The 12,858-nt window shown below is 32.6% G+C and overlaps 1 protein-coding gene across 1 annotated transcript in view; it reads right to left on the reverse strand.

The window, feature by feature from the left end:
- Nucleotides 1-12,858, reverse strand: part of DDX42 (DEAD-box helicase 42) — a 38,817-nt gene that overhangs the window by 20,602 nt on the left and 5,357 nt on the right. Inside the window, exons 2-5 of the mRNA XM_031965887.1 lie at nucleotides 7,592-7,828; nucleotides 5,609-5,759; nucleotides 1,966-2,027; nucleotides 82-118 (exon numbers count right to left, since the gene is read on the reverse strand). Of these exons, the coding sequence (XP_031821747.1) occupies nucleotides 82-118; nucleotides 1,966-2,027; nucleotides 5,609-5,759; nucleotides 7,592-7,812 (471 nt within the window). The 5' untranslated portion in view covers nucleotides 7,813-7,828. The remainder of the gene's footprint in view (nucleotides 1-81; nucleotides 119-1,965; nucleotides 2,028-5,608; nucleotides 5,760-7,591; nucleotides 7,829-12,858) is intronic.

Raw genomic sequence — 12,858 nt, forward strand, 5'->3', positions numbered from 1 at the left:
AAGTTAAGCTCTAGTTTATTCCTAATATAGATTTTTTGGGGGGGTAAAAATAAAAGATAAAAATACTGCATAGGAACTCACTTGGTCATCTTCCTCTTCAATGTCATCTCGAATACCCCTGGAAAAACAAGCGGAGAAACAAACTTCCCTGCAAATGTTCCACATACCCAGCTCCAAACTTATAGCAGATTTAGTGTTGAGTTCCATTCAGTATTGGAAGAATCGACACTAACAGTAACAAGCAACAATTAGAATACTGTAAACTATTACGTGCATATTCACTCAGAAAGTATGCGCTTCTTTCGAACAGGTTGGCATGGAATTCCGGGAAGCAAATATTACTGACAAGGTTTTAAGGATAGTAGAAACTTTCTGGAGACATGTGAGGAAGCACCTACTCTTATCAGCCCCATGCAACACAGCCCAGCACTGCTATCAGGATTTCCCATGCAAGTATAACTAGAATTTATATAAATAAAAGTCTGCTGATATTAGTGAATTCCAAGGGTATCAAGCTTTTACATTTCCCTGCATATTCTGACAATACAACTTTCTTAATACCCCAGATTTCTGGCTCTTAAAATGAAAGAACCTGGTAAACTAAATAGCCACTAGAATCAAACTGAGTAAAGGTCTTCAGCCCAAAACAGTCACTATTGGGAACAGAAAAGCTTAAAACTATTTTAGTTCCCTTATTATTTCAGGGCTTCACACCACTAAGAAGCAATTCATATGATGCTAAGGTGCATTCTATTCCAGTGATAAGTATTAATGATCTCAGTCCAACACTCAGGAGGTACAAACAGTATGACTACTCGGCTCCCCACCTTACTCTCTAGACAGACTTCCTCCTGTCTGCCTTTATCACTGGCAAATTCCAATATTAACAAGGAGCAACACCAAACAGAGTAGAGCAGCCAGAAGGAGGCTAAATCTCCATGTGGCTATGATGAAGGCCTGATGCACTGAGAACTAAACTAGGCAAACAGATAGGAAATGCTACCAGTGATCATTATCAGACTATAAACCTACGGGCCTTCTCCCCACTTCCCTTCCATCCTGCCACACTTTTGGAGGTGGAAGCACAGAATGAAATATGTTAAGAACTCCCTTTCCCAGAACAGAAAGTATTTTAATTCTAAGTTCTAGACTGCTAAGATATATCATTGTAAAAATAAAAATGAAGTTTTTCTGAAGAGTATATAGCATTTTATGAGTAGAATCATTCATCAATTACTCTGCAAATAAGGGCATCATTTACTGACAAATCTGGACTGAAACAAAAGAGCTCTGAATGCAAATCTGAAACATGACATTTTTTCTAGCATTTTGTTGTTGAATCGTTTCAGTTGTGTCTGACTCTTTGTGAAGATACCACAAAGGTTTACTATTTCCTTCTTTAGCTCATTTTACAGATGAGGAACTGAAGAAAACGGGGTCACACAGCTAGAAAGTGTCTAAGACCAGATTTGAACTCAGATCTTCCTGACTCCAGGCTACTGATCTATCCACGGCTTCACCTACCTGCCCCTTTCTAGCATTTAATTTTGGCAAGACCACTGTTTCTTACCTGATGTTTTTATTTTGCCACCAAATATTTTTATTTATTTTAGCCCCTGAAAACTGAAAAATTCTAGATGCTTAATCTCTGGACATAAAATCATGGTTTTAGAGCAGGAAAGGATGCTAATTCTTTAGCATAATTCAGTTAGTCCAATCCTCTCATTTTACAGATGAAGAAACTAAAATTGTGACAGAGGAAGGGTTTGAATCTGGGTCTTCCATCTCAAAGCTCTAATTATATCTACTATGACTATAATTCTACTCTATAAAGACAGACTCTTTAGGATGCTAAAGTCAAGCTAAAACGTTTTTGTTGATATTGCTATTGATTCTATGAGCTTGGAAAAGTATTTTGCAATATTTATTTCATGTAACATTTGTGAAATGAGGAAAGCAACTTACTTCACATTTTTTCTTTCCTTGTCCTTTTCTTCAAGTCTCTTCATATCTCGAGCAGCTTGATCCTAATGGAACAACAATAAAAACTACAGCATATAAAACACAGCAACAAGAGACCTTACTACCAGAACATAAAGAGTCAGAAATGGCCTTTAGCCATCTAATTCAACTATTTCATTTTATAGAGTACAAAACAGGCCCAAAACAGACATAAAATCCCCCCCCCCCCCCAAAAAAAAAATCAAAGAGTCTTACCACTGGAAGCACTTGCCCCTGGCCCTGGTTACAAACTGTCAACCAAACTTTTGAAAATGAGAAGTTTTTTAAAAATTGTTTTGATTTTATTACATAAAACGCAGGGAAAGAATAAGCAATTCTGCTATTCTCTCATTACTTAATAATACTTTAAAAAGCTAAGAGTAATGCTGCAGTGCAGAAGATACTGTATTTTGAAAATGATTCTCTTCGGGACTATTTAATCTTCCTGACCCAAAATTCTATAAGGATCTACTACTGAGGAAATGAGATTAGTATGACCTCTTCTTAATGATAAACCAAAAAGATTTAAAACAAACCTCCCACCCTAAACTCAGCTATTAGATCACTGAAAAGTTTTTGAGAACATATAATCCCTAACTTATGAACATTTGATTGATATACACCCCTTATACATGAAAGGCTGACTCAAAGAGTGAAGAACTACCTTCACTTCATGACAGAGCAACCATACTTTCCCTTCCCCTGTGAATGTTTGGATGGGGCCTGTGAAATAGGTAAAGGAGAGAAAAACTTGTTCTTTAGTTAGTTCTTTACCCTCCACATCCCCCTCTCTCCTCTCTTTGATTTTAGCTTTATCTCTGTCATCAATTCTAATTCCTGTAAGGAAAAAAAAAAAACCATTCTATCACTGCTGTAGGACCCCTAATGCCAACATTCTTCCTCTGCACCAGATTCTATCCTGTTTTTTACCCAGTTCAGCAACAGATAGTAGTGATGATAATTTCGAAAGACATATACTAAGCTGTTTACTGCCTCTGTTTTTTGGTCTAATAATCAACTAATAATTTTTTTTTTCTAATGAGAAATGTTTGTCTTTAAATCTATCTTGAGTTATTTAAGAGATGAATTATAAAATGAGTGTACTGAGGCCAGTTTTCCCAAATTTACTTTGGCTTCTTCAGTTTTGCTCCCAAAAGCCCATCAAAAGCCTCAAACCAAACCCTTCAAAGTGAAAAGGGGTACAGTTTCAGATGGAAAAAATTTATGCTAAGGGACAATAGCAACTATTCAGATATATCAACCAAAATATTTTTTTTTGGGGGGGGGGGAGTGACAAAGTAGGACTTTGGTAAGAGGCATATTTATTAAAAGAAAACAATTCAAATAGAAAGGTAACAAAATATGTCAGATGCACCATGTAATTAGTATAGTGTCTGGCCCACAGCAGGTGCTTAAGAAATGTTTATTGATAGATTGATTAACCTTCCCCCTTTCTCTACTGCTCAACCACTGTCAGAGACAAAAGAGATGAATGAAGTAGGAGATAAAAAGGATAGAGCAGAACATATGACAAGCTATTCTTGCAGAAGAAACAAATTTATTAATGATGGATGGGTATTAGAAAGCAGCTTAGAAGGTATGTCTAACAGGACAACTTTCTCACTTAAAATGATCACCATTTCTTCATCATGTTGTCCATTTGTTGTAAAATTTCTAATGCCCAACCAAAGCAGCCTGAGTAGTGGTAAGGATGGAGGGGAGACAGAAGTATACTTTGGCATGACTGAAAAGCTACTGCTTTATTTCTAATTTAATTTTTTTATTTCTTTATTTTATTTAGGTAGGTATGGGCTACATATAAGGATAATTAAAATATAGTCTCTTCTGACAAAGACCTTACTACCTAGTAAGGTAGCTAAAAGGATATTCTCAAATAACTAATAAAAGATAGTATGTATTTAGAGTCAAAAAAGAAAGTCAAAGTGCTAGAGATGGCAAAAGGAGATCCCTTGAGGCTTTGGGAATTAGAAAAGGTTTTATGGAAGTAGTGATGTAAGCTGAGCCTTTTAAGAACATACAAAACTTTGATAAGGAGAGATGGGAAAGGCAGAGGAAACACTGAAAAATCAGGATAAGAACAAAAGGTATTTTTAGGGAATATATATGAAGGAAGAGCATGTGAATGTAGATTGAAGTCAGATCAAAAGGACATTAAATGACAGGCTAAGGAGTCTGAACTTTATTCAGTAGGCTTAAGTAAACTGTTTTTGAATAGGAAAGTAACATAACCATAACTTTACTTTAGGAAGATTAATTTAGTCTAGGCTATGAGTAATTTGAATTTGAATCCAGGTGCAAACAGAAGTAGAAATTTGATTAGAAGGCTACTTCAAAAGTATATTTAATGTGTTATTACAATGACCAAGCTTTGATCTGGAAAAAACAAAAACAAAAACAAAACAAAAAAAACCTCCGTGACTTCATTAGGGAGGCAGAGGATTAGAGATGTATGATATTGCATTTATTTTCAGATGCAGTCAATAGGTTGGGTTGTTTTTGCTGAAATTCTTTTTTTTTTCCTTTTTATATTTTTGTTACAAGATAGGGCTCACTGTGTACAGGGAAGAAAGAATTATGACATTCAGAAGTGAAAATCAAATAAAAAATATAAGATATAAGCAAACTAAAAAGAAGTATTGCAGGTCTCAACTTGGGTAGGCAGCAATGGGAAAGAAAAAGAAGAAATGGGTGAGAAAGATATTGACAAAGAATTAACAGGAAATAGTGACTGATCAAAGGAAAGAAAAGGAAAAAAAATTAAAGAGGATTCCAAGCCTAGAAGATAAGAAGAATGTACCATTACCAAAAATGAGGATGTAAAAGAACTGGTTTGGTATTAGGGAAGGGAAAAGGGATGCAGGAGCCAAGATGAGAAGTTTAGTTTTAGACATGCTAAATTTGAAATCCTAGCATTCAAATGAGTAAAAGTTAAAGCGTAAAGGAATAAATATACTCAAATTTGGATAGTACCTTAAAATCACCTAGTCAAATCATAAATTTATAAGATAAAGCTATCAAAGCTCAAAAGAGATTAAGTATTGATATAAGACTACATATCTTGTTATATCAACTCCTACTCTTTAGTTTTTTCAACTACTAAGAGAGGGAGCACTAAGAAGTGATAGCTAAAGCCATTTCATGTAGGCATGATCACTATGGAAAAGAGTATAAAAAAGTCAAAGCACATGTATAGAATTATTCACACTTAAAAGAAGATAGAATAAGGAAAAAAGAGGCCCAAATAAGAAGATAGAATATGTCATGAAAGATTAGAATTTGAAAAGAATTTTTTTTAAAAAAATTAGGTTTCAAGTATCTTCCAAATAGTTATTTTTAAAAGTTGAGTCTTTTCCCTAAAAGTTTTTTGGTTAAGATGAAATTTTTATTTTATAGTTATTTAAATCACTTTACTGAAGAGGTTCCAGTTCCCTTGTCATTACATCAGACCTGAAAAAATATATGTAAGGTACCCAAAAATCTTTAAGTTCTTTGAGCAAGATGCTTCTATCAAGTGGTCAGTAAACACAACTATTGTTTTATTTCCAATAACAGCATATTCTAATGACAGATATTTAAAGAGCCTTGCCTCTACTTCAGCCATGAATGCTTCCAGGGGATCATCATCACTGTCAGAGTCTGCTGACTTGGAATGGAATTGCTGGCGGGTAGGTGAATTTTCAGCAGGAATGTAAGGCAAATCAACATTGCTAGAGTCTTCTTCCTCATCTTCAAAATAACTTAAAATTAAGAGCAATTAGTAAAATAACAATAAGCAGGTAACTTTTTTCTTAATTTTACCTATTCCCCACTCCAGTCATATTGTTAAAATAAACTCCAAAGGACTGTCTACATATTCTTTTACAATGGAATTTTATTAAAACTGAATTTTGAAAATAAATGTTTCATCCCATTAGACTTAGAAATGTATAATACAGAAATTTTCATTGTAATATTACCTAACAAGCATTCCCAAGGCCCACCTGAAAAGCTAGATATTTCAAGCAATATAGAAAATGCAAAATCCCTATACTTAAAAGAACTGTCATTCTCTTCTGAATTCACTGCAAAAATATTTGATCCACAAGTGTATACTAAGGTGAATAGCAGACTGATCCTCACATGGGAACTAACTTTTTCAAATCCTATGTTTTTCAATTAAATAAAAATCTCTAATATTTATATAATGCTTTACAATTTTCAATCCATTTTGGAATGAATTTTTCTTCTAAAGACTGCAAAACTAAAGCTCAGACCTGCTGAAGCTATAGGTACCAATCCTGAACATGGTACATTCTTGTAGAGAACCAAATATTAATCAAATAGTAAGCTGTACAAGACATATTACTTTGGGATAAAACCTTTTTTTTTTTTTTTTTTTTTTTTTTTTTTTGGTAAATGTTAATAAATTCAGGATGGTATTTTCATAAATGAAGGAATTTACCCCCATAGGTAGTCTTAAAGAGACTCTGCTGAAAACCTCCAATAACATTATGTCCAATCCATCATCATTCATTATACTATTTAAATATGCTTTAGGTATAAAATACCAAGAATGTCTTTTCTCCCAAAAAATATCATCTCAAAAAATGTTCTACAAACCTTGTACACTGTTTTAGAACTTAAGAACTAAATTTAAGTGGTTTCAGAATATAGATCTTTTAAGAAATATTAGCAAATAAGCATTCAATTTATCATTAAAATGTAGAAAATCTTAAGAATTGTTATGTATTCTATAAAAAAAATTATTCATATAACTTAAGATATGCTATTGGGTTATTTTTGCCAAAACAACTCACTTTTCTATATATTCTTAATTATTATTTCCTGCCTACACAACAAAACATGTTGTAACACAGAAAACAACTGTAAAGGATTATTATCTTTTTGGAGTCACAATGGACTATCACTAATTTTGTAAGACAGTATCTTTTTAACAATGTTGAGATACTTTTTTTTTTAACTGAAGTGAACTGAAATATATTTTGACAAAGAACTTGAGATCAATACCTTTAAGACAATTAGTATTACAATACCAAAATTGAGAATCATGGTTGCATGAGAATGCTTCCTCTCTTCAGCATAAAATAATATGTATTATTGATCTATAGAAAATAGAATTCTAGGCACAGAAAAATCATTAGTCATACACCCTGCTAGACAATTAAGGGCAAGAATTTTCTCTTCACTTCTTAAACTATGAGTTTGGTTTCTAAAAAAGAGTTAGATGTGGAGGCAAATTATATTCATTTGTACCAGTATTGGCAATGGTTTGTTTGTAATATAATTTCCACACTATCAATATGTATCATGCTAATAAAGAATGGAAAACAATTAAAATAATAACAAATAATAGTTGTAAGAATTTATAATTCCTCATGAAAAGCAGAGGGGGGGGGGTGGGGGGAGACTAAAATTTCTTTTTTTCGTCAAGGCAACATAACTTTTTAAAAGACCAAAATTTCCTTTGGTAAAGAAAAAGTTTCTGCTTCTATTTTACTGAGGAAGCTGAGAAAAAAGACGCAGAGGCACATACAATTTATGCAAGATTACTTAATACAAAGAAACTTACGCATTTTCTTCATCAAAATTTGCTCGCTTAGATCCAATTTTATAGAAAGAAGGGAGCTGTGGTGGAGCTGACTTCCCAAACCCTGCTGAAGAGCTAGTTGCCCCAAAAGCACTATGGGACTGTTGAGGGAGCTTCGGTTCTTCTTTTTTTCCAGCAGCAATGGCAAAACCACCAAACCCAAATCCCCTCTTGGTGCCAGGGCCACCTTTGTTCCAATTCATGATGTTGATGATTTACCTGTCAGGATCATGACATATTAAGCTTCTTACAAATACTTACAAATTCACAATAAACTTCCCCACCTTTATCCACCTTTACCGAGGTAATGCCCACTTTTTAATTCTTGAAAATATCACATCTCTCAATAATTACAGACTTCTTCAGGTTTGTTATGCCAGCCTCAATCATTTTCCTAAAAATAAAATAGAACACTCTTCCATATCTCAACGGAATTTCACTTTGAGCAACTATATGGAGTAAGATCATTCCCCCAAATTTAAAGGTACAAAGCATTGCTTATAGTTTACTTTACAACTTTTAAATGAGGCAAATATTTTGGTTGACCTTTACTTTGAAATTTATGTGTATAATTTTTGTCTCCTTTTGCCTTCTTTAAACAAAGAAACAAATTTCTGTTCAGTTCAAAAGTATCCTTTAACATTTTCCTCTCATGAAACAGAGGCTGGAAAAAAAAAAAAAGAAAAGAAACAGACTAAAAAGCATAATTTTTAAAATGCAATTTATTAACATTACCAAAAGTTACAGTTTAAGTATTCCTACTTTGTTGGGTTTTTTAAGTGAACTGTTTCTTTTGTTTCCTGTCTTTTGGATATTATTTTTAATATCAAATACTTTTTTCATATCTAGGGGAAACTGAAAATAGCTTGTAATTCAGGTAGTAGAAACTATTCAGCTTTCCCCTTCAATTCTGTCCCATAGAATAATATTTCCTATCACTTGTGAAGAATGGAACTTCTTAAGGAGATGTTATCTATCCTTCTTAACCTCTCTACTTTTACAATGATATTATACTAATTTAGTTATTTAATACACATTTGGATCCTACAAAAGCTAGAGAATACTTATATAAAATGTTCCTTTAAAACAGGTTAACATTATACCTGGGTCCACTGGGAGGGAGGGGGGAAGGGAAAGAGGAACAAAGGGAAGAAGGAAAGAAGGGAGAGAGGGAGAGAGATCCCTTAGAGCAATTTTTGTATTTTCAGCCCTTGGCTCAGTGCTTGCTTGGTACATGGTAAAGGGATTACAAAGTGCTTTTCATTCATGCTTTTATCAAAAGGAAGATATCAAAAGTCAATAAATATTTGAATGGCTACTATGTGCTATACATTAAACTAGAAGTTGTGAGTAATGTTCTCCGAATTTTTTGAACTGCATAACTTATTCAGTAAAAATTTATAAGCATCTATCGGATATATACATTATAAAATACTTACAAAAATAAATTTTAAAAGGATGAGATAAAGATGAAATAAATGTTTAAATACTTTAAACCCTGAATCAGAAGTCAGAAGACCTAAATTAAAATTTGCCCTCAGGTACTTAACTATTTAACTTCTGAATGCCTCAGTTTACTAGCCTGTGAAATGGAGATAATAACTGCACCCATCTCTTGGAATAAGAGGATAAAATGAGATATTTGTAAACCTTACAACACTATATTAATGCTAACTATTATTATTATGGCAAACCAATAAAAAAAAACCCCACCTTTCATTTTTAACATATGCATTCATATTTAACTAAAGCAAAGTATTCCGAGATTATATTGTGAGTAATCCAGGAGTAGGGAACAACTGTATAAGGCCCATGAAATCATGTAGTATGACCCTTCCAAGGTAACTGAAGGCAGTGGTGAGCTGAAAGCTAGGTATAACAACCTCCCACTGCTTGAGTTCTATTAAGGGATAATTCTGAATGGCCTGTTAATGATGTTATAAATATCTAAATGGTCTTTGGTAGAAAAAAAGTTTCCCAAGTATTTCATATGCTAAATATTTAATTTTAAACAATTTCTCTATCTTCTTCTATTGGATTTTGTGGGTAAAACATAGAAATGCTGATGATTTGTTGGGTCAACTTTATGTCCTACAACTTTGCTAGTTGTTTGATTTTTAGTCTAAATAAACCAACCTATCATGCAAAAAGCAGTAATTTTTGTTTCTTCTTTTCCTATACCTATCTCCATCAAATTCTTTTTCTTGTTTTATTGCTATAGCTAGCTAGCATTTTTAGCACTATATCAAGTGGTAGAAGTGGCAGTGAACATTTCTGCTTTAGATCTTTATTATCAAGAAAGTCCATTACGTGTCAGTTACATATAATACTATCTCTTGGTTTTTGATAGATGCAACATATTAAGGAAACGTATTTATTTACATATTTTCAAAAAAAATTCATGGGTTTTTTGTTTTGTTTTGTGTGCCTAGGGTTCACAAACTAGTCTTTTAGGCTGTATTAGAACTTAGGGTCTCCTGACTCCAGAGCAGGTGTTCTGTCTACTACACCACCTTGCTGCCCAATTTTCATACTTTCTTAATAACAGAAATGGGGTATATTATTTCAAAAGCCTTTTGTGCCTCTACATTTATAATCACCTGACATTTGTTGTCTTGTTAATTTGGCATATTATGATGATTGTCTTCTTAATACTGCTTGATTATAGTACATAATCTTTGTGATGTGTTCCTATAACTTCACTAAATTTTATTTTAAAATTTTACATAATGACCTATAATTTTCTTTGATCTGTTTTTACTTTCCTCTGGATAGATTATCAAGAAAATATTTGTATTATAAAAGAAGTTTGGAAGGATACCTTTTCCTATTTTTCTTCAGTTTATATACCAGCATTATTCTTTGACTTTTAAAATAAAATTCTTGTATATCCATCTAGTCCTGGGTTTTTTTTCCCCTTTGGGGAGTTCATATATGGCTTATTCAATTTTCTCCCCCAAGACTGTATTGTAAAAATTTGTTATTTTTTTGTTCTGTTAATCTATTTTGGCCCTCCTCCCTCCCCACCTTTTTAGGTAAATCACCTAATGGTCTATTTCATTGTATTTTTTAAATAGCTCCTAACTTTATTATTAATTCAATTGTTTGTTCAGTCTCAACTTCATTAAACTCTTTGCTTTTCAATATTTCTATCTTGTTGCTGTTCAGGGGAGGTTTTAATTTTCTTTTTTTTTTTTTTTTGGTTTTGTATAGTTGCATTACCCATTCAATTATTTGTTGTTTCTTTTGTTGATCAAAATGTTTAGAGCAATAAATTTTCTCCTAGCGACTGCTTTGGTTGCACTCCCTCAAATTTGATATGTCTCTCTGTCATTATCTTTAATGAAATTATCTGGGGTTTTTTTTTTAAGTGTAGAGACCTTTTTATTCTTTTTTTTTCCAGTTCCAAATTCTCTCCTTCCTTTTTTACCTCTCCCATACTTGATAAGAGGGCAAAAAAAACAAAACTATTACAAATATGCAATATATTAAGGAAACATTTATTTGCATATTTAGTAATATGAAATAGGAATGAAAAGCAAAAAATTTTCACAATAGTTATACTTCCCTTCCCCCCAAAAAAAGGCAAGAAAAAGAAAAAAATATGCTACAATCTCCACTTTCAATTCATCATTTCTCTATTTGGAGATAGCCATTTTATCATGAGTACTTTGGAAATGCAGTGCTGATCAGTTATTAAGTCTTTTAAGTTTATTATTTTTATAACATTGCTGTTACTGTGCAGACTGTTCTGCTGGTTCTAATCACTCCACTTTGCATTGGTTCATACAGGTTTTTCTAAAACCTACTTTCTCATCTTTTTTCCTCCACAGTTCACAAAAATTTGCCATTTATTATATGAAATAACTCATAGGCTTACCCAAATATGACTAGCAAGGCAGAACCATAATAATTAAGCTCTTTCATCATTTCTTACAGTACAATATAGTATTCCATCATAATCATATACTACAACTTGTTCAGCCATTCCCCAAATGATGGGTATCCTCTCAGTCTCCAATTCTTTGTCATCACAAAAAAAAGAGGCCACTATAAATATTTTTATACATACAAATTCTTTTCCTCTTTCTTTGCTGGTTCAAATGGCCTTTTGGTGATATTTCCAAATTGCTTTCCAGAATAGCTAGACTAGTCCATACCTCTACCAACAGTGAAGTTTTCCCATCCTCCTTTCCCCCATCATTTATCATTTTCCTTTTTCTTTTATTTCCATGATTTATCCTTTGACTCATCAATCCTTTATGATTAAGTTATTCTCCAATTTTTGGGTGTCTATTTATTGAATATAATTGGGTTAAGATAATCTATTTAAAAGTCTTTCCCAACTTTATACCTATGATACTGGCTAAATTTGATACAATTTGCTCTCATTTTCATTGGAATACCCAAACAGCTATATTATGTGACACACTGACAGTAAAATGAATCAGGTTACCACTCTCAATCTCTTCCATTTTGTTAATTCCCAGCTTTACCTCAACATACCTGATCTATTGTCCATGATGTGACTGTACTGAGAGGGCACCAGTGAAAATCTATATATTAAATGAATAAGGCTTAATTTCTTTTTCTTTAAAATAAAAATATAAATAGGAGTTCTAACATTTATTTTCAGTATTCTGATGCAGGCCTTCTTAAACTTTTTCCACTTGCAACCCCTTTTCACGTGATAAATTTTAAAGTGACCACTGGTAGTCATATGAAATAATCTTTAGGGTAATCCCTGAAAGAACTTACATTCTAGCAGGGTGGGAGTATGAAAATAAGTATATGTAAAGTTTACAGTAAATACGATAAGGATGATATCAACAAAGTGCTAAAATCTCAACATTGCTTTTGATTTGACCCTTTAAAGGATAGAGAGGATTTGTCTCCAACTCATACAAACTCTACAATTGTATTTAAAATTTACATATGGATCACTTCAAACTAAAATTTAGTTCTAAATCTACTGTATGTTTGCTGTCTTACAATATTGATTTTCTGGGCCATGTAAAGCCTGGGTTTAAAAAAAAATCTGAACAAATGCTGATATTTAAAAGAATTCGTACTGGTTTCACTCAACTTGAAATGATCTTTATTTTATAACTTAAATGTCTGAAAATTTTCAGACTATGATAAAATGATATTATAAAAAAGATAAGGGTAGGGCTTTATCAAAGAGAAGAAAAGGGAGAAAATATAATAATGACCACTGTTAACCAAGTAAGATTTATTTGCTCTCATTG

The sequence above is a fragment of the Sarcophilus harrisii genome, chromosome 4, assembly GCF_902635505.1.
Source record: "Sarcophilus harrisii chromosome 4, mSarHar1.11, whole genome shotgun sequence".
Classification (NCBI taxonomy): Eukaryota; Metazoa; Chordata; class Mammalia; order Dasyuromorphia; family Dasyuridae; genus Sarcophilus; species Sarcophilus harrisii.